General features: G+C 42.3%; 1 protein-coding gene across 9 annotated transcripts in view; it reads right to left on the minus strand.

Annotated features, from left to right (window-relative positions):
• The window catches only part of SYNRG (synergin gamma), an 84918-nt gene that overhangs the window by 15333 nt on the left and 47637 nt on the right, over window positions 1-21948 (minus strand). For 5 of the 9 annotated variants that reach the window (XM_026517553.4, XM_044390828.3, XM_026517554.4 and 2 more), the window contains 6 exons: window positions 20959-21906; window positions 11207-11797; window positions 9890-10053; window positions 9058-9111; window positions 8478-8574; window positions 6437-6585 (listed from right to left, as the gene is read on the minus strand). In XM_026517553.4, the coding sequence (XP_026373338.2) occupies window positions 6437-6585; window positions 8478-8574; window positions 9058-9111; window positions 9890-10053; window positions 11207-11797; window positions 20959-21906 (2003 nt within the window). The remainder of the gene's footprint in view (window positions 1-6436; window positions 6586-8477; window positions 8575-9057; window positions 9112-9889; window positions 10054-11206; window positions 11798-20958; window positions 21907-21948) is intronic. The other 4 variants (XM_048223439.2, XM_026517557.4, XM_044390827.3 and 1 more) reach the window with 2 other exon arrangements.

Below are 21948 nucleotides of genomic sequence, written 5' to 3' on the forward strand. Positions count from 1 at the left end.
TAGTCAAACTGTCTCTCTTCGCAAATGACATGATACTCTATATGGAAAACCCAAAAGAATCCACTCCCAAACTATTAGAAGTTATAGAGCAATTCAGTAATGTGGTGGGATACAAAATCAATGCTCAGATATCAGTTGCATTTCTATATAAGAAAGAGAAATTAGGGAATCCGTCCCATTTACAATAGCACCAAAAACCATACGTTACCTTGGAATTAACTTAACCAGAGACGTAAAGGACCTATATTCTAGAAACTATAAATCACTCTTGAAAGACATTGAGGAAGACACAAAAAGATGGAAAAATATTCCATGCTCATGGATCGGAAGAATTAACACAGTTAAAATGTCCATGCTACCCAGAGCAATCTACACTTTCAATGCTATCCCGATCAAAATACTGATGACATTTTTCAAAGAACTGGAACAAATAGTCCTTAAATTTGTATGGAACCAGAAAAGGCCCCGAATCGCCAAGGAACTGTTGAAAAGGAAAAACAAAGCTGGGGGCATCACAATGCCGGATTTCAAGCTGTACTACAAAGCTGTGATCACAAAGACAGCATGGTACTGGGACAAAAACACACACATAGACCAATGGAACAGAATAGAGAACCCAGAAATGGACCCTCGGCTCTTTGGACAACTAATCTTTGATAAAGCAGGAAAAAACATCCGGTGGAAAAAAGACAGTCTCTTCAATAAATGGTGCTGGGAAAATTGGACAGCTACATGCAAAAGAATGAAACTTGACCACTCGCTCACACCATACACAAAGATAAACTCCAAATGGATGAAAGACCTCGATGTGAGACAGGAATCCATCAAAATCCTAGAGGAGAACATAGGCAGCAACCTCTACGACATCGGCCAGAGCAACCCTTTTCATGACACATCTCCAAAGGCAAGAGAAACAAAAGATAAAATGAACTTGTGGGACTTCATCAAGATAAAAAGCTTCTGCACAGCCAAGGAAACAGTCAAAAAAACTAAGAGGCAGCCCACGGAATGGGAGAATATATTTGCAAATGATGCTACAGATAAAAGACTGGTATCCAAGATCTACAAAGAACTTCTCAAACTCAATACGCGAGAAACAAATAAACAAATCATAAAATGGGCAGAAGATATGAAAACTTTTCCAATGAAGACATACAAATGGCTAACAGACACATGAAAAAATGTTCAAAATCACTAGCCATCAGGGAAATATCAAAACCACACTAAGATACCACTTTACGCCAGTTAGAATGGCAAAAATAGACAAGGCAAGAAACAACAATTGCTGGAGAGGAGGTGGAGAAAGGGGATCCCTCCTACATTGTTGGTGGGAATGCAAGTTGGTACAGCCACTCTGGAAAACAGTGTGGAGGTCCCTTAAAAAGTTAAAAATTGAGCTACCCTATAACCCAGCCATTGCACTACTGGGTATTTACCCCAAAGGTACAGACGTAGTGAAGAGAAGGGCCATATGCACCCCAATGTTCATAGCAGCATTGTCCACAATAGCTAAATCGTGGAAGGAGCCGAGATGCCCTTCAACAGATGACTGGATTAAGAAGTTGTGGTCCATATATACAATGGAATATTACTCAGCCATCAGAAAGAATGATTTCTCAACATTTGCTGCAACATGGACGGCACTGGAGGAGATAATGCTAAGTGAAATAAGTCAAGCAGAGAAAGACAATTATCATATGATTTCTCTCATCTATGGAACATAAGAACTAGGAAGATCGGTAGGGGAAGAAAGGGATAAAGAAAGGGGGGTAATCAGAAGGGGGAATGAAACATGAGAGACTCTGAGGAACAAACTGAGGGCCTCAGAGGGGAGGGGGGTGGGGGAATGGGATAGGCTGGTGATGGGTAGTAAGGAGGGCACGTATTGCATGGTGCACTGGGTGTTATACGCAACTAAGGAATCATTGAGCCTTACATCGGAAACCGGGGATGTACTGTATGGTGACTAACATAATATAATTAAAAAAAACATTAAAAAAAAAGATAATCAAAGCATTAATTACATGAGAAACTGACTGCCACCAAAACAAAGAATCTTACCATCTAAATGGAAAGGGGGAGGTTCTTAAGCTGCTCTCCAGTCCTGGGATACAAAATAGGGGAAAATGCACCGAAAAGAACTTGACTTTTTCCTACCCAAAATGCCAGGACAGACGCCTGGTGCTCCCCCTCATTAACGCGGGTGCTGAGTAACGACCCTCTTTCCCCGGAAAGGCTTTTGCACATCTCTGGCTGTCCCCGCCCAGTTTGCCCATTTCAAGGACACAACGGAGTACAGTGGTTGAAAAGCAGACTCCTGACTTTGAGACTGAACCCAGGTCTAATATCTTGGTGCCTCAGTTTCTTCACCTGTAAAGGGGGGAGAATAATAGTATCTACCCTCAAAAGTCCTGTATTAAGTAAATTAAAAAGTTGAGAGTTAAGAACAGGGTACGGCACATGGTCAGCATTCAGTAAAAGCTGGCTGCTGCTGCTGAAGATATTCACGTTTTATTTGGTTCACCTTAGCACAAAGTTAGGAAGCAAAAGATGGGTGAATTAGGAGAGACCCAGACACACACTGATCTCTAGGTTGCTAACGCTTGGTCTTAGACATCGTATTCCTTAGAAACATGCCACAGATGAGTTCCGAGGTAAGACTTCTGGAAGACTGGCGAGAGAGACGAAGCAAAGGAACCACCACAGTGAACTCCATGATGAACAGCTGGTAACACGTCCTGCCCTGTCCCGCAGCCACCCCTGAACGCCATGAGCCAACCCGCTTGGTTTGTAGCTGGCGCTCAGGAACATTCGAAAACCCAGGGTTTCGTCACCCAAACACAGCCCTATTGCCGTCGTGGCTTAGTTCCTTCCCGCCCTGTCGTAACAGCCCGTGTCATTTCAAACTTGGCGCTCCTTTAAAGAAACGGCTGCACAACAGCCTCGTAGGAAGAGCCACACAACTGACTTGGCTGATCCTCTAGATTCTTCGCTCTTACAAAGAACAACTTGTGCGTTTAACTTGCTTCTTTTTGTGGCCTTGTATTTAGAACCGTCGCCTTGGGAAGTTTTCCTACCAGCGGGACTGCTGCGTCAACTACTCTCAGTGTAAGTCCTTGAATTCGCCCGACCTCTACTGGGGATTTACGGTGCCCGGCACTGTACTCAGAGAACAAAAGATGAACAAAATGTGGTCTTGGTCCTTGTCCTCAAGGAGTTCACAGATGGGGGGGAAGTACAGTGTTTAACACCCTCTATAGGGTGATACCAATTTAGAGCTCCTAGTAAATTCCCTCAGGATTTGTCCCCATTTTACCACATCGACACCATTAGGATTCCAATAAGCAAACCAAACAAAAACTGGGTTTGTTATTAGGTAGAAAATGCAATCCTGCTTGGGTCTGAGTGAACGTGTACGGATTAGCTGTGCCTGCCCTTCCACAGATCCCTTCACGGTCTTGCTCACATTTTACTGGGATGGTGGTCTATTTCCATCTACTTGCAGGTTTTCTTCACAGAGCAAAGACGTGAGCCCTCTGCCCGTGTGCCCTGCCGGGCTATTTCCCAGTTCCCGTGTAATCTATTTTCCCACACTTAGAATGACTTCCGCTAACTTGTGCCTGGTGCTGTGCCATCTGGTCTATACCGAGAGATTCCAGAAGAAAGGACTCACTGAAACCTCTTGCTTTATTTGCGGAAAGGAGGTTGAAGATAACATGGGTTACGTTTAGTTTCCTTTTTACAAAAGCCCACAAAAGACAAGCTTTCTGGTATCAGTACTAGGAATAATTACGCGTCTCCCAACTAGTGGCTTTGTTTTTACGTTATGAACACGGTGAATTACAGAACTCATCATGTCTTCTTTACGTCAATTCCTAGAAAGCATAAAGTCAACTAGCTACAGCTCACCACTAGCAAATGAAAGCACTTTAAAAGCACACACTTTTGTATACTTAACTTCATTCCTGGCTTTATCTTATCTCCCCTCCTTTCTCCCCTGTTTCATTTTTCTTATCCATTTATTTAAAAAATTTACACCAGTTATGAACATTATGAGGATAAAAAAAATGCATACCTAGTTTGAAAAAAATTGGAAGGTTCAAAAGGGTATAAAACAAAAAGTACAAAGTCCCACCAAACACTGCATTAGAACACAAAGAAATAAAGGACACAGTCTGGCTTTTAAGGAGCGGACAACCTAGTGGGCAAGAAACAAGCAAACACACGATTATCAACAAGCACGTTAAGTGCTTGGCCAGAGAGAACTGTGCGGTGGACACACCCAGGAAGGGCATCGAATTCAGACTGAGACGCTCTTTGGAATGACTTCTGGGAGAAGCGATGCAGAGGGAAAAGCAGTCTAACAGAGAAAGAGGCAAAGGCAGCCCAAGGGATGGAAAAGGCCTTATATACTGAGTTGAAACTTGATCCTGAAGACTGTGGAGAGCCCACTGCAGGATTTTAAATGGGATTTAAATGACACAACCAGACTGGCATTTCAGAAAGAATGGGCCAGGAGGGTGTGCACAACAGATTGACAGGGGATAACAAAATGAACCAGCAACTCTAGCTATGCGGTCAGAAGTGATAAGGACCTGAGTGATTTAATACATTAAGAAAAATGAGGTTCCCATTTTTATTATACTTTCTAGCTACGATTAATATGTAAGAATGCTATGAATTTTTGCCAAACTCAATAAATTTAACCTCTTGAATTCAGATTTCATAAGTATTTCATATCACCAAATAAACATAATTTTATCTCTTCTTTTCAAATATTTATATTTCATTTCTTATTGTACTGGCCAGAACTGTATTTTTCAAAAATAATTACCCAAACTGTATGATTTTAGGTTCTAAATTGAAAAATAGTCCAACGGAACAGAATAGAGATTTTGGAAATGATTTAGACTCTTTAAGAACTTAGATTACAAACCAGAAGCAACCTAACAATGGTGAGAAGATCTGCTGTTGAAGGCATGTAGCTGGGACAGCTGGTATCCGCCTGCCCATCAGCACAGCGCAGTGAGAACCGCTTCCTACCCCCTGGCTGCCGGCCCGCTCAGATGGGTCACACAGTTATACGTGAGGGGGGGAAAGAAAGGAAGAAAATGGAATAGCATATTTATTCCAGCTGTGGAAGGAAGATAAATTTCTGACTATTGTGAAATAAAGGATATTATCAGAGACAAACTGAATAGGTATGAATATATAAAAATAAAATAGTTTTGCCCAATGAAATGGAAAACGAAGAGAAAATAGAAGATGAAGAAAATAACAGATATAAGTTTGCCCGTCTATGTCTGTGTGTATATATAAATCTATTACAAATATGAAATATGTAAGGTCAATGACCGTATTTCATTGAATAGATGCTCAAATGGTCAAAACAGAGGATCAATTTACACAGAAAGGAAATAAATTATCATCTGGAATGCTGCATAGCCTCTACAAAATGAATGAAATATAAAACACCTGTAGGGGGGCACCTGGCTGGCTCAGTTGGTAGCATGTGACTCTTGATATCGGGGTTGTGAGTTCAAGACCCACAATGGGTGTCGAGATTACTTAAAAATAAAATCTTTAAAAACAAAACAAAACACCTTTAGATACTCACTACACCCTTGCTAAATGAAGTAGCGGACAAAACAAGCTGGAACACAGCGTAAAGAGAAGGACACTTACATACTGTTGGAAGCACTGCCCACTAGCCCCAGCTCTCTGGAAAGCCACACAAGAAAAGTAACAATAGCTATATACGAACGCACGCACGTGTGCAAACACATGTTCCGACCTTTTAAGTCCACTTGGAGGAACTATATCCCTGAAAGGACAAATAGTCATTTGTTTAATGATACTCAGAATGGAACTATTCATAATAGGAAGTAGAAATAATCTAAGGACCTAAGAAAGTAAAAAGGCTAAATGAACCACAGGACAGGAGCAAGATGTGTTGCCCAGCTTTTTGAAAGGACACATACGGGGCCGTGCGGACCTGGAAGGGCAAACAGAGGAACTCACACCGATGCTCTGCAAAATGCGTGTCTATGTATGTGACTTAAAAGGGGTGCCTGGCTGGCTCAGGCGGAAGATGGGCGACTCTTGATCTTGGGGTTGTGAGCGTGAGTTCCACGTCAGATGGAGAGATTATTTAAATAAACAAAACGAAAAAAAAGCAGCAGCAGCAGGATGTTGACCGAGTGAATGTTTTCCTGTGCTCTTGATTTATGTGGGCCCCACAGGCCCGGAGGCTAGAGAGAGGCCCAGCTGGTGCCATTCAGCTAACTGTACAAAGATCCCCTTCCTTGAACGTCCCACGGTCCAACAGGCACCGCACCTTCATCCTGCAGGAAGTGCCGCCACAGGAACGGACACTTCGCTTTACCACTGAGGTTTCTGGAAAGGAAAGCGAGTGCTGAACGTCTAACGGCCTTACCGTGAGCGTGGCCAGGGACATGAAGCCAATGAGGTTATTCCATACTTTATCGATGTCCTTGAGCAGCTGCTGGAGTTTCTCACTGCACACCGCGGTGGCCTTTATCCCCAGCTCCACACGCTTGGTCACTCTGTACACCTCGACGACACCTGCAGGGTGAGAGAGCGGGGTGAGGCGGGCAGCGCGGAGCGGCGTGGGCAGCACAGGGCTGCACCACCGCCTGCTGGTATCTTAGCGGGAAATACGGACTGTATCTGCACAGAAGTGAACGTACTACTCCAGCCTACACAGTGCTGCAGTGTACCTTACTGGTAAGAGCACAGACCACAGCCACACCACCCAGGTTCAAATCCCAACTCTGCCACTTCCTAGCTGTGTCACTCTAGGGAAGTCACATAACCTCTCTGGACCTTACTTTCTTCATCTGTAAAACGGGGATAATAAAAAGCACCTCGCCAAAGAGGATTAAGTGGGTTAATACTGTAAAAGGCTTACAACAGTGCCCGTAAAACAAGAGACGCCATGCAAATATTAGCTCATTTTTTTCTGGCTTCTTTATAAGTCCGTCTGTTTAAGTTGGGAAATCCTATTAAACTGGCGGAAAAGGGAACATCAAAAGCCTAAAAGAATCTGAATGTCAATATCATCACAAAGTAATTAAGAATTATCTCACTTCTCCGAATGCCCAATGATTTACAAACCCTGTGGCTTCATGCATCTTTTACATATATTTAACAGAACAGAGCGTGGTCCTTCTCCTGTGGTCTCTGAATTGTGGCTGAATTCTTCCAGCCAGGATGAAAGGTGCCAAGTATTTTCACTTTCTAAGGACAGCCACCAGATACATCCCCAGCTTTCCCCTGAACCTCTAGAAGAAAGGACTGGAGGAATTCCAGGGGGTCTTCAGAGTAGGGCATCATCAGCCGGGGTCCACCACTCTGCTTTTCCTCTTCTTTCCCCAGAGGAAGGGCAGGAATGACTGCCTACCCTAAGTCAAGTGAGGGGGCTTCTAAGACAATCTTTCACAGGTGCTAGGAAATCTAGAGGAGGACAGACAGGTACCCTCCTACCTGGTCTGTCTGTGCAGTGAGACTGTGCCGGTCTGAGCAGGGGGAGGAGCTAGAGGGAGGCGGCAGAAGCGAAGGAGAGACCGCATCCCTTCACTCTCTGCTCGTCCAGCGCATGTCTGAGTGACTGCCGTGTGCCAGGCACGAGTCGAAGTGTTAGAGACACAGCAGGGAACAAAAACGACCGAATCACTCCCTTCTTGGAGGTTCGTTCCAGGGGAGGGAAACAGATTGTCAGCAAGAGTAAGTAAAATATACAAGCTATTAAAGGTGACAGGGCAAAGGAGAAATCAAGCAGAGAAAGGGACAGAAGTGCCAGGGTGGGTTGCAGGGACACAGTTTTGAGAAAGGGAGGCCAGGGAAGACCTCACTCAGAAGGCGACACCCGAACAGAGATCTGAAAACCACTCGGGTCCAGTGCACGTGGCTCTGGCCACGGGCCAAGTGTGACCTTCAGGAGGAGAGCAACACCGGACTAGACTGAGACTGGGGTCTCAAGCTGGACTGTGACATTTAATAGATACAGATGGTCCGGAAGGTAAGGAATCTGTGATGTCATCAAGGGGTAGAGAGGAAGAATCAACAGAACACGAGCATGGTAAGGCAATAATTGGAGACCTCAGAATTTCGCTGAGATCAAGAGTCGGATGCTTAACCGATGCAGCCACCCAGGTGCCCCCGAGAGGATTTCATTCTAATGCCTCATCTAGGTCAGATTCTTTGATAAACTGGTAACGCAGACCCAATTTTACGCTGTTGCTGGTATGTGTATAAGGATTGAGAACCTTCGCCACAGGGTCCTTAAGTCAAACAGTTGTTTCTATGACTTAAGCACCTTACCTACAAATGCAGATGCTACTTAGTGAAGTCAGATGTAGCTTGAAAGATCTAGATTACAATACTTAACATAAGGGAACACTGAAAATACTGTCAAATGTCAAGATTTTGAATAACTACAACACAAAAGAACGTACCTAGTAAATACTCCATGCCTTGAGCGGACTGGATCACTTCTGTGCACACGCAACTACTACTGATTCCATTTAAAGTATCATTTGCCTTCTTAATGACCTACGAGAAATGAAAGGCCTCGCCTTATATAATTGAGAAAAGTCACTGCAAATCAATTTCCTATCAGTAGAAAACCCAATGGAGAAGCCGGGAGGTGTGAAGAAGCATGATGGGCTGATACATGTAAATGACTACACGGACACGAATCTGAGAACTTAATTTTAACCTTGAAGTTACAACCCTCCGTTTCTTTGGAGAAGAGATTCCTTAGTTTAAATACTATTTTAATTTAGGCAGTGTTAATGACAGCCTTTTGTTATTTTTTAAACACAGTGACAGGTGAGGGCACAAGTGACAAATGAGCCAATGTTTGCTAACATAAATGTGAAAGCCTCCCTTATGATGTGTGACTTTCTACAGAGCTTCCCTTTGCACGAGGCCATCGAGGGAGGGCTCTCCTCGGGTTTTCCTCTGTCCATTCGAGTGAACCAGAAAGAAGGCAAAATGGCACAGGACAGCACTCCCGTGCAGCAACATACTCACATCCAGGGCACTCCCCAGGCACCTCTGCCATTCATACGCGTATCTCTCATTCTCCTGCGGAATTCATAACAAGAGCTGGGTTAAAACCAGGAAGGCTGGAAGCCTCTGTGCTTTCTGTCCATTTAAAGAGCACTGGAAGACTTTCCTTTTTATTAAAACCACTCTACTTCAAGCACGGTTTATCTTTTGAAACCACTAACGACTGTTCAAAATTACTAATACGTGTAACTTCTGAGCATAGGATTTGCAAATCTGAGGGGAACGTTTTGTAGCAGCTTCCCTCTGTACATGTTGCCTCATTTGCTCTGGTACTAGCGCAAACTTCTTCAGAGGTGCTCACCCCATGGACGTTTAGTACGAGGGCTAACACTAGACCACGGCTTCCCGCTCCACAGCGAGGCCGCTGTGCGCGCACGGATGAGTGACAAGGAGGGGCGAGGCGGAGAGCTGAGAGTACTGGCTGCAGGAGGAAGACAGCGTGGGACTCAGATCTGGAACACGCTCCCCCTCTCCTCTATTCTGATGGTTCAACATTCGCTAAGTCTAAAATGATAAAGTCTAAGCGCTCAAAGACAAGTTCCTTCAAACACTTCCTTCCTCGTGAAGGCTCATGAATAATTTCAGTTTCAGGGTCGCTGACAACTTCCGGCAGATGGCCCACCTGGAAGTATTTTCATCCAGGGCTAATGTTGCCATGCTCTCCCTTTAGTTAAATATTTTACGTCTGATTCCTTGTGACTTTCTGCCCTCGCTTCCCCATGAGCATTTTTCTTGAGGCCCTCAGCGCCCGGCTCGTCTTTTACCTGCCCCTGGAGGAAAGTCCCCTACTCACCTCCACCTCTCCGGTCAGATCTTTGTACTTGTCACGGATGACAGGCAGGGCTGGCTTCTCACTCAGAGTGTTGGAACGGTCTCTGAAAGGCTGCTCCAAAGCCGGAGAGGGAGAAGAGCGGCTTATTTCTTTATCGCCAAGGCTCAAACTTCTTTTGTGCGATCCTGGAGAAGTGGATGGCACGGTCAAAGGTTCTCATCACTCAGCTTAAAGCAGGCCGAAGCTTTCCCTTGCTAACACGACCCTCTTCTTTGGATGCTTACGTCACGGAGCATTCAGAAACACAATCCTTGTTCATTCTTCTCTGGCAAGCTATGCAGGCATATCTCGGAGATACTGGAGATAGTTTGGCTCCAGACCACATCAATAAAGTGAGTATTGCAATACGGTGAGTCAGATGAATTTTTTTTCTGGTTTCCCAGTGCATGTGAAAGTTATGTTTACCCTACACTGTAGACTGTTAAGTGTGCAGTAAATAGCATTTTTAAATATCAGTGCATAAGAGCTGTGTTACTTTTCCAGTCATTAGTCATGGATTTGCACCGAACTCCTACATACTCCCAATCCAACAGAAACCAGGGATGCCTTGGGTCAGGACAGGCTTAAAGCAGAAGCGGCACACTCCAATGCCTTCGGAGAGCAGGCAGGTCAAGTAAATGATGGCACCAGGTCAGCCGGGGACAAGAAGTGGTGGGCCTGTGACACTGGGACAGTACGTCCCACCTGTCAGAGGGAGCAGTGCTGCACAGCTCCGCGGGACTGTCGAAAGGGGAGATATAGGCCTAGGGGTGCCAGAGATGGCAACTTTTCAAGAAAAGCTAGAAACACACATCGTGCAAGCTCATGATTCTTATCTACTGGCAGCTGTTCCACACATTAAAAACCTTCTGTGTGGATCAGTCAAAACAAGTGTGCAGACGGGATCCATACCCACACCACCACGCTGCAGTCTCTGGACTGAAAAATACAGTCCACAGCCAGGGAATGAGAGCAGCGCGAACTTGCCCGCAAGGGGATCAAATCCATTTCTCTGGCTCTTTCAACACACTACCCCTCTAGCCAACACACTAATGAACGACAGACTCTGCGCTACGTTTGTTTTTAGCCCCCAAAGCAATTATCTGAGGGATACTGGCTTGACTTCAGTGCAGTTGTAAACCTTTTTTATAGCTATTTATGATAGACCCGGACTTCAGAGGCTGCAAAATCTGTGTCCTACTAAACCAGAGACCAAATTTTTATTCGTATGAAAGAACATCTATCACCGCAGTGGAAGAAACCACCACAGTACGATAATCGACGCTGAAAGCGACTCACCTTGAACAGAAAGATCAAAGGTCGCCAGCTCGCTTTTGATCATTTCTTCGCTGGATTTCATTTTGCTCTGTGAATTGGCCACCAAAAAGTCAAATTTGCTGATTTTGGGCTTTTCACTTTGAAACTCTCCAAAGTCATCTGCACACTCTTTAGGGGTGCCGTGAGACGCACTCTTGGCAGCTGGGCTCGGACAGGTGGCCTCCTGGCTCCGTTCGGCTGTCGGCAAGTCCTGTCTCGTGAAATCTTTATAGTCCCCACCTTCATATTCCTTTTGCTCACTGGTCTGAGGAATCACATCTTTAAAACTGGCAAAAGCTGGGAAGGCGGTCTCTGGAAGAGCATCTTCACTTGCGAGGGTTGTTACTTTGGAGAGAGAGGTCATGGTGAGGTTTTCGGAACTGCCAAATGTCTCTTTCTTTTGAAGAACTGAGGCAGCCGAGGGGGCTCCGCTTCCTGCTGAGAGGACAAATGGAGAGAGTTTTCTGCCCTGAGACGCGTCCTCCCTGTCTGACCAGTCATAGCTCGTAAGTGTGCTCACTGCAAAATTGCTACTGTAGGTTCCACAAGCAGCATATTTTAAGTCCTCTATATCTGAAAGGGAAATAAGACCCCACAATTAGAGGCAAGCTCATGATTTAGGCAAAATGCCCTGAACTCTGCAGAAGCAAAATGTCTAGCATATTTGATTAGTTTTATGCTATGTTGGAGTTAACTAAATTTAGAGCTTGTACTAAAATTAAAGGAATTGGGCTGTAAAATCTGATCTTTAAAAACCCACATTAGCTTTGAGTTGGCATTTATATTTAGTTACAAAGAGCCTTTTTTTTTCCTGCATGTAAAGATTACTATAAAAAGACAGGAGTATCATCTACCAATGTATGACATGGTTAGGGTCATTTAATAAACTGTTCACTTACAAACTTTAAAACGTACTTACAGTACTCCCTGCCTAAAACTGGTCCCTTTCGTCTTGACTTGGTTGGGAAATGTTCCTTGAACACATGGACGTATGAAATGTACATGACAAACGACTTAAAAACTGACAATTTCTCAAAAGTAAAGTGAAAATAATGTTACCTAACTTTTAACCAATTCTTAGGAGTCTCTGTCTCAGGCAAGATCAAAGGTAAGATTTTAATTAAGCAGTTACTTACCTAGTTGTTATTGTCAATATGGACGCCACACTGCTGTGATGGAGTATGAGGAAAGAAAAATCAATCTAATCTACTTTAGCCTCTAACAAATAGAATCAAATGTCTGGGTCCTGGTGGGTTCCTGTTTCTCCTTCAACTATGTATCAGCCCCTCATTAAAAAAAAAAAGAAAAAAAAAAAGAAAAGAAAGAAGAAAAAGAAAGAAATGCTGGGGCAGAAGACTCATTTTACAAAGCATTCTTAATACACGTTTAAATAATTTAAGATGTAGCATAAAACAATAGAGAGAATGGAAGGTTTTATTTCAAGTAGGCTCCATGCTCAGCGTGGAGCCCAATGTGGGGCTTGAACTCACAACCCTGAGATCAAGACCTGCGCTGAGATCAAGAGTCAGACACTTAATCGACCAAGCCCCCCAGGCGCCCCAAGAACGTAGGGTTTTGATTTAGACAGATCATGGTTCAACTCAACGGCGCCACCTACTGCTTGCGTGCACGACACAAGTCCTTTAACAGTTCTTACAACCTTGGTTTGCTTCTCAGTCAACTGAGAAGACCATGGCCTTGGAAGGGCTGTGTCGTGACGCTGGACGGGAAACGCGGGTAAAGCGCCCCGCTCAGCGCCTGGTGAGCAACGTGTACTAATGGTATTTGAGCAGCCTAGTTGCCGCCGGCCTTCATCTTACATTTAGTTGCCGCTTTAGGGCCTAAAAATGGAATTATTTCAGAGTAAAAATGAAATGTCAACTCATCATTTTAAAGGTCTCAACTAGGGGAAGTTTCTTGCCCGTTTTCAAAACGCCAAAGCGGCTGAGGCTGAAAACCGCTCGTGTGCGGGGCCCTCACTCCAGCGCGCCGGCCGTCCGGTCTGGCTGACGGGCTGAGTGTCCTTCCAGTCTCGGTGGACGAGGCCGGAGGGCCGGGTGCAAGACTCCCTCTCTCTCACAACCGCAAACACGGTTGACAAGGCAAATGCTCAAGAGTTCTGGGGCCCAGGTTTTCCTAACTAAGTCAATAGGTGAACCACACTAGGTCATTGTGTCTTTGTTCCCCCGAGGGTTAAGAGATTCCTGACATTTCCATAGCTCCTCCAAGAGCATACTCCGAACCTCGCTCGCTTTCTCTTTAAACTCAATTAGGAAAAGGGCACTACATTAATAATAAAAGTGGAAAGAAAAACCTGGATTACACAAAAGGCGAACCAGCAAAAAGCAGAAAACGTTCACAGAACAGTGTTTTTTAGACCTCTGTGGTGTAAATGGTACCCTTCAAATTTGGCTTGTTAAACGGCAGGGAAAAAAAGATTTCAGGTGAGAAATGTACGGTTTAGAATGAATAAAACAAGACCTCAGGCAAAATGCTTTCTTGGTGTCCGCTGTAGTGTTGTTCCCCCCGCGCCCCCAAATAGTGAAAGGGAGCAGCAGGTGCCCTGACTCCAACGAGGCGGACTGCAATCCGGAGGCAGACGCAGTTAAACACGAGAGTCATCTTCAAGGGGTGCACTCAGAAAAATGTCTCACAACATGGGTATTTTTCATTCTTAGACCCTACTAGAAAGCTTTCTGGGGAAGCTGTATTATGAACTGCGCCAAGAATCTCATCTACTAGAAGGGTGGCAATTTTCCCAAAGACCAAAGGTAAATTTAATGAGAAGTTAAGCTCTAGTTCGGAAACCACAACCCGGTTACTATGGTAATAAAAAGACCTTTTTGTGCAATTATGCAGTAAGAAAAAAATTAGGGTTTTAAAAAAAACCAGAAATGATTGTAATATAATCAGGTTAAATGCATTATAAACAATAAGGGATTACCTTAGCTGAAGAGCTTTTAAATATGTTTATATTTAAACATACAGGTCTTCAACAAATCTTACTTTTATTAAAAATGAGAGGCATAACATTTTGCCTTTTAGAGCAATTCACAGAAATGACCAAAGAAAGATTAAAAAAAATTTATATTAAAAAAAAGAAAAGTAAATATACAAATATACCAAAATCCAGCCTCAAGGTTGATTTAAAAATTTTACTTTTGCTTATTCATTGGCTACTAAAGCGTAAAAAAAAAATTTACTGAAGTGCAATGCATTTGAGCACATAAGGAAGTACGAACACTGAATTATGTAAGGAAGATGAGAACACAGGCTTCCCAAATCTTAGCATTTATAAATAATATAAAAACTGAGTAGTAGTTCCTGGAATGGGGAATATTAGTAAACCATTTTCTAAGAAAAATGTGGTAAGTCAGTTCACTGAGGGTAGGTTAAACTAAGAAAATTTCTCATTTCTCACGTTAACAATTCTACATTTTCTAAGCAGTCAAATTACATGTATTACCGTATGATGGTTTTCAAAGTATTAAAGAAGCTGTAGGACCTACAACGTAAGTGATGGAAGCCTGTCTGGAAGAATGATGTGGAATAACCCACATTTTGTAAGCACTGAAGTTTCTATAGATGGGTGTTCCATTCGATAGGTGAATTCTGAAAATTGCGGGAGAAACAGGAAAAAGAAAACAGAGAATGGATGCAATAAAATGAAAAGAGAATCACTACTGTATTTCCAGTTCTCCTGGAGAGCTCCGAGGCTGTGCGAGGTCGGACAGCAATTGCACACTGATAACAGGCCAAATTGTGTGCTGTAATACAGGTATTTGTTGGCAATCAGGAATGTCCTGTTACAAAGGCCAAGGAATCAGCTAGGCGAGCTCCTTTCCATCATGGATCTCAAATCAAGACATGGCTTTCTTGCTTACGCTGGCAAGTAACCCGAGCAGTCTCTTCCATAACCTCTATTCAAATCCCCTCTGAATGGATGTTGAAGACAAAACAAGGTGTTTCTGGGAACAAAGAATGTGAGCCGCCACTACACGACGCAAAGGCCATAGCCATTTCCATGGAAGTTTTCTAAAGCAGTAAGCATATGCCCAGGTGATTAAGTTCCTGGCTCTGGAGAAGGGAGTTTAGAAAAAGAAGAAAGGATACATGTGCAAAGTCCACTATTCCCCAGGGTTTTATATAGCAACAAAAATGTTCATTGGACTGAGGAAGAAATACCTTTTAATTTCCAATACTGATTTAATCCAAACTTCACTTACCAAAGCAAACCATGAGATATTCCTACATCTCAACTTCTTTCCACCCCTGACCCTATTCTACCTTCACGTGCTCTATTACCTAGAGAACCCGGGCTGTGTCCTGGAAGTCTCAAACACTCGGACAGTTGTTGACGAAAAGAAGAATGAAAGTGATCACAGCGTGAGTATGACAGGCTACAAAATGCTGCGGTATAATTGCCTTCTAGTGTTCCCTAATCCGCATAGAAACCCCATTCTTCCTTTGTCCCGACTCACAGAAATCTATGGTTTAAACGATACCCACGCTATCTGAAAGCACCCCCAGGTTTCTGTGCCAGTGCTTTAAAGTTCAACAGAGAAAAGCAGCTATTCTGGAGATATTTGAAGTCAGAAGGGGCTGGAAGGCCAAGGAATGGTGTCAGGATACACAGTTGACTCTTGAATGATAACGGGTTTGAACCACACAGGTCCACTTATACATGGATTTAAAAAAAAATACAGTACTGTAAATGTATTTTCTCTTTCTTGTGATTTTCTTAGTAATATTTTCTTTTTGCTAGCTTACTTTATTAGAATACATAATACATATACAAAATATATGTTAATTGACTTTATATTATCAGTAAGGCTTCTGGCCAACTGTAGGCTATTAGTCAAAAGTTGTTTGGGGATTTGGACTGCACTGGGGGGGGGGTGTCAATGTCCCTAACCGCCATGTTGTTCAAGGGTCAACCATACAGTGGCACTGCTCATGGTCATCGTGAAAAAATCTCATTAAAAAACCCACCAAATGAACACAGAAGATGGCAACTGCATGTGGGGTCTTCTGGACATCCAAGAGAGAAGGCAGCACCCAGAAGACCCTCTTATGCCCGTGAACTTAATATGCTCTCAAAGCCATTGGGGCAACATTTTCCAAAACAACTTATCAAAAGAATTCAACTGATGGAAAAACAAAGCTAGAAGTAGGTCTTTAAAAAGAAAATAATTTGAGTTATTTTAGGTAATTTAGCCCAGCTTTTCGATACTGCCAGTGTCCCCTTCATGTTCATTTGCTACTTTTAAAAATCAGCAGAGATTTTAATGTGAACAGAGAGTGACTGTAGAATATGACTACACTTGTACAATTTCTCAGGCACTGATATATGACATCAAGAACTAACTGTATGACTTTACTTGGCACAGGAGTAAACAGAACAGTATTTTGTTTGTTTGAATCTATAGCATGAGTTCTTCAAGTCTTTATTGTAAGTTTATATTAGGTTTATATTATATTATTATAATATAATAAGTTTATATTAAGTTTATATTATATTATTTATTATTAAATGAACATGATTATGTTTTATATTTATATATTTATGTTTTATATAAATCAGTTATTTTTAGTCATTTTCTAAAATGAGTTATATTTATTTTTATAAATATAAATAATTATTATTTAGTCATTTTCTGTAGCATGTTCAGATAAATGCAGAAAGGACCAAATAAAGCAGTCCCAGATGGACCAATCTAGCATTAGATCGTTCCATTGACAAAGGAATTTCCTTGCCAAAGCCACCACAAGACTGGTCTTATATATGGCACAAGAAAAATCCTAAATAAAGGGCAGTTGGTATCATCACTAGACAGAGGCTATACCAAGATCTCTTTCTTCCAAATTAGTTAGCAGCAAACATCATAATTAAGACGTAATATATTTATCCAACTTTTGAAAGCATTAATTTCTGGAAAACACAGTTTGAATGGCAGACACAGCTTTACTTTTGAATTAATCCAAACCCCAACATGCAACTTTTCTCTTTCTCAAACGGCCTACTTCAGATACTGTGAGCGATCTCTCTGGAATCCTATTCAAAATCCTCATCTTAAATGGTTTAATTTCCTGTCCACCTCAAATTTTTAAAAAAGAACAAAGAACTAAAATCTCAAAATGTAAGAAAAAAAATGTAAACCATGGAAACAATCCTTTTTTTCCAAGGTCTTAATTGTTCTTGGGTTTATGATCTAAAAAATAATAATATTCCCAAGGCTTTTTGCTATTAATATACTCTAAAATGGAAAAAAAATAGTTTCCAAACTTGGCATTCTCTCATTGCTAACTTGTGCGTCTTTCTAGAATTGTTTTCTTAAAAAGGAAAGTGGGTTAAAGCTTACTTTGAGGACATTCCCTAAAATTGTTTTAAGAACTTGCTTTATGACTATGAGTAAAAAAAGAAAAAGACTCAGGGGTGGCTTCATGATACACTCTGAAGTTGCAAAGATAACGTGCTCTACAATTCGAGCACGAGTGCCCATTTCAGACTCACACTGAATTCAGTCCTGAAGACTTCCTGGTATTAACACTGAACGCTCTCCATTACAGAGACTATCAATTTAAATTCAGTTTGCATGCACTGTGGTCAGAAGTCCATCTCAATACCATTTCATGATTTAAGTTAAATTTACAGGTATCTATTTATTATCAGATGTATCCCCTGTCCCCAACACTCAACTCTTAGATCTGTCCCCTCAGCCGCTCCCTCTCTTCACACACTCTAACTCCTAGTGGAGACAGGCTGTCATGTTTACAAAGCAATAACATCTAACCTGTTTTTTCACTAGAAGAAAGGAGTAAATTTTTCCTATTACACAGTGTAAGGTTAAAGTTACGTTTTAATTCAGTGCCATGTTAAAAACTTCTATCAATGGAATTATAAGGGGAAAAGGCTAAACCAATACTTTCTTAGGAGAAAGGTATTTGAAGAAACAAAAAAAGGGAAAGACCCTCTAATCACAGGAGGTGCTATTGCTTTGCACTTGATACGGACCAGATATTTCTCTGGTCTAACCCTGAAAAAGTACAAATTACACACATCCCCACACTTTCAAAATATGCCAAAGAATTATTTATTAACATAGGACTTACAGATCACAAAAGAGAGTGGTACAGAAGAGCTGGAAAAGAAGTCATCAGAATAAGCATGCAGGTCAGTATTTGCAGAGGAATATACCAAAGCAAGTTCGAAAAGGCACATTCACACAGAAAATGTCTAGGTTGAAAAAAAGACATCAGAAAAGCAGCCAAAAAAAAAAAAAATACTAATAATAAGGCGCTGATTAAAATACAACGGTTTTCAATGTCAAAGAAGAGCTACTTTACAGGTAGGTAGGCAGCTAGCTACAGAAGTCTTGCTAACCCTTTGAGAGTGTCACAAATGAGGGTAAGCTCTTGCTGCCAACAAAACCGGATGATCGTTAAGGACTGCACATCAAGATGCTTCAGTGCCAGAGAGATTAAATTTGGTGGTGGGGACAAAAGCAGCCTAGTTGAAATTATATGCAGCAAGGGCTCAAAGGGTTAAATGTAATAATATGCAGAGAAATCAGGCAATGTTATTAGTATTATCTACCTTCCATACAAAGAATTATAGCGAGAGTTAAAAGAGACAGTATCCCCTTCAGAGTTAAGTTAGGGTTTCTAAGCAAGATTAAGGTCCAGAGATAGCAGTCTGCTAGGTTTTATTCTCTTTTCGTCAGCCCACTTTTTATTTCTGCAGCAAGAAGTACCTTTAACCCTCAAACTAAGAGAGCGAGAGATACTGTCGTCAACATGAGGTTAAAGTAAAACCAAATGCACTGAAGAAGTCCCTGCCGTTTACCTTCGACAGTACATGGATGCAGCAGTTTTGCTCGACAATGGAGCTCACTGGTCAGACAGCAACCCCTTTTAACAACCGCTCTAAAGGGATACTGCTCCTTTCCGACAGGAGGTTTACAGATCAAAAAGAGGAAACACTCTGCTTTTAAGAATAACCTCAAACTGAAGAGACTTGGCTTGAACATTACAGGTTCCAAGCTGGGAATGTTCCAAACATACATAAAAGAACATGAGCACAGAAGATTATTTTAACAGGTCGATCAGAACAAGCTCGGTCAAAAAAAACCAAACCAAACCAAACAAACAAACCCTCCCCTCCCCAAATAAAATGAAAAAATTTAAAAAGAAGGAAAAAGAAAAAGACATCCCCAACCTGATTTAGACTCCTCTCATAAAGACATCTAGCTTGGCACTATGAAAGAATATAGATTCACTTTCAGAAAAATAGCTTCTAATTTATAACTTCAGAGTCCAAAAGGCTAGTTAGTATACATGTCATGAGATTTTTAAATAAAAATCAATTTTTTTTTCAAAAAACAGAGCACTTTGCAACCTACCACTGTGGCTCAAGCAGCTCATACAAAAAAAAAAAAAAAAGAGAGAGAGAGAGAGAAACAAAATCACTCTATCAAACAAACAGCAGCAAAAAAATAGGAAAACATCCGAGGAAAAATACAAAAAAAGGGAGTAGACAGGCGCAAGGAGCTCTGCAGACAGTCCGCTGCTCTCGGACAATGCCCTAGCAAGCCGCCGTGTAAGACACGTCCTGTCTCTGAAAACCTGCCCCTGACCAGCACGCTGTTTAAGGGTACCCCCAACACTTCAGTTGCCAAAGGATGGGTGTCATTTTGTTCTCCGACTTGCCAATTTGATACATACAAAAGCCGTACTACTTTGACATTTCTGCCACAATCTGTAAACCTGGACGTGTCTTGTGTGTCCCTCTCTAGTTAAAAAACAACAAACCCTTCGAATGCGTATTATGTTTTCTAGAATAATACAGTAATACTGAGATAGTTCTCATTATTAAAGGCCACAAAATGGGTTTATCTTTCTATATAACATACCAAATAACAAAACAAAATAAAAATGAGGACACTTGGGAATCTAGTTTTTACAACAGGAAGCTGGACTAGAGAAAAAACTGCTACCAGTAAATCCATACAGAATCTAGAGAGGGCTCCCTTGTAAGACGTTTTCAAACACTTCATGAGAAAGTTAGTAGTTACCCTATTCTACCATCTACAGATTTGTTACAGTGTAATACTTTCAGTAATAGAGGAGCCGAAAACTGTACCTCAATTCCACTAACAACTCATGCCCTCCTCCTTGCCAGACTCTGGCACACAGGACATCCACAGACAGGCTCTTTCCCTCCTCTCTGGCGGGGACGTGGCAAACTGCAGTACAACCAGCTAGACATTTTTACTTTCTTGGCCTACCAAGAGTCAGTTTCTATAAACCGAACAGAATCCTATATTGGCAGCTGCCAAACAGACCCGAGAGAAGAGAGGAGAGGGAAACACTGACCTCACTCACAGAAATAGAGCAACATTACTGACACTGCAGAAGTCTTTATAAAATTCCTGGTGATGCAGGGTTCATTCAGCAGTGGATTTTTATGTGCCTCTAACACCAAGTTGGTGTTCAGTTTCAAATAAAAATATTTGAGCGATCCACTCTAAGTTCCACAGTATTCATGGGATCCATATATCCAAGTATCTATACAATCAAATCTGACACTGCTTTAATGGGATTGGCAATGAAGAGGTTATTAGAAATTCATGAAGGTTAAGAGCCAGAGCCTCACTCTACTGTAAATCAACGCCCACCACACCATCTTTGAAATCTACATCACCATCACCAGAGTAATCTCACCAATTCCTCACCTGCAGCAGGAGGATGCTGGCCACTAACTGTTGGTAAATCCAAAGAGCTATCAGACATGACATGCTTAAGATCGCCTCCCACATCAGCCAGTTTCATGTCAAACTGAACAGAGAGTGCATCTTCAGAGTCCTCCTTGCCGACACTGCTGCCGCCAATGGAAGGCAGATCCAAGGACTTCACCGAAGCAGAGTCTTCTTTGGTGTGTCTGAAAGCCACTGATTTCTCGCTCAGGGATTTGTCTGAGTTCATGGAAGAAAATTTACTGGAGTGGAAGTCAGCAAAATCATCATCGCTTTTTCCTGAAGGAGTGTTATCTTTCAGTTCTTCAACACCTAGTCCAGATCCTTCCAGAGAAAGCTGTTTGAAGACATCATATTTGGTAGACGTGGCAGCTGAGTTCTGTCCGCTCTTCGCCGTACTGCTCGAGCTGCCGGTTAGAGGAACAGGACTCGCTTCCTCTTTAAGGGTGACATATTTGTCATCTGCCTTTTGCTCAGATGAAACTGAGCTATTACTGAAAGCCATAAAATCTGCAAAGTCATCCTGCTCCCCAACAGCTGCTGGACTAGAATATTCCCCAAAAAGGTTGAATTCTCCAAAATCATCAGCCAAACTAGACATCTTCGTTGATGCCAGCGCTGTCGTGGCCGCAGCAGATCCTGCCGGCTGCGGTCGTGTGGAAACAGGTCTGGATGCACTAAATACAGCTGAAATAGACAAGGGCTTCTCGCTGCTGCAGTTAACTGAGGAAAACATGTCTAGGTCTGCTAAGTTCAGAGGGGTTTTCACTTGTGTTTGTTGTTTCTGTTGTATAGCTCCTGAGGGGAAGGCCGCTGGAAAAGTTTGGTCTTTTGTTGGTGGCTCTAGTGGTGATAGGCTATCGGCAGTTTTAAAATCGGTGAAGCCATCATCAGCGCCTGCGGATCGGAATTCTGCAAAGTTTTCTCCTGAAAGAAAAAAAAAATACAGCCAAATAAATAAGAATGCTG

This window comes from Ursus arctos, unplaced genomic scaffold, assembly GCF_023065955.2.
Source record: "Ursus arctos isolate Adak ecotype North America unplaced genomic scaffold, UrsArc2.0 scaffold_24, whole genome shotgun sequence".
NCBI classification, from domain to species: domain Eukaryota; kingdom Metazoa; phylum Chordata; class Mammalia; order Carnivora; family Ursidae; genus Ursus; species Ursus arctos.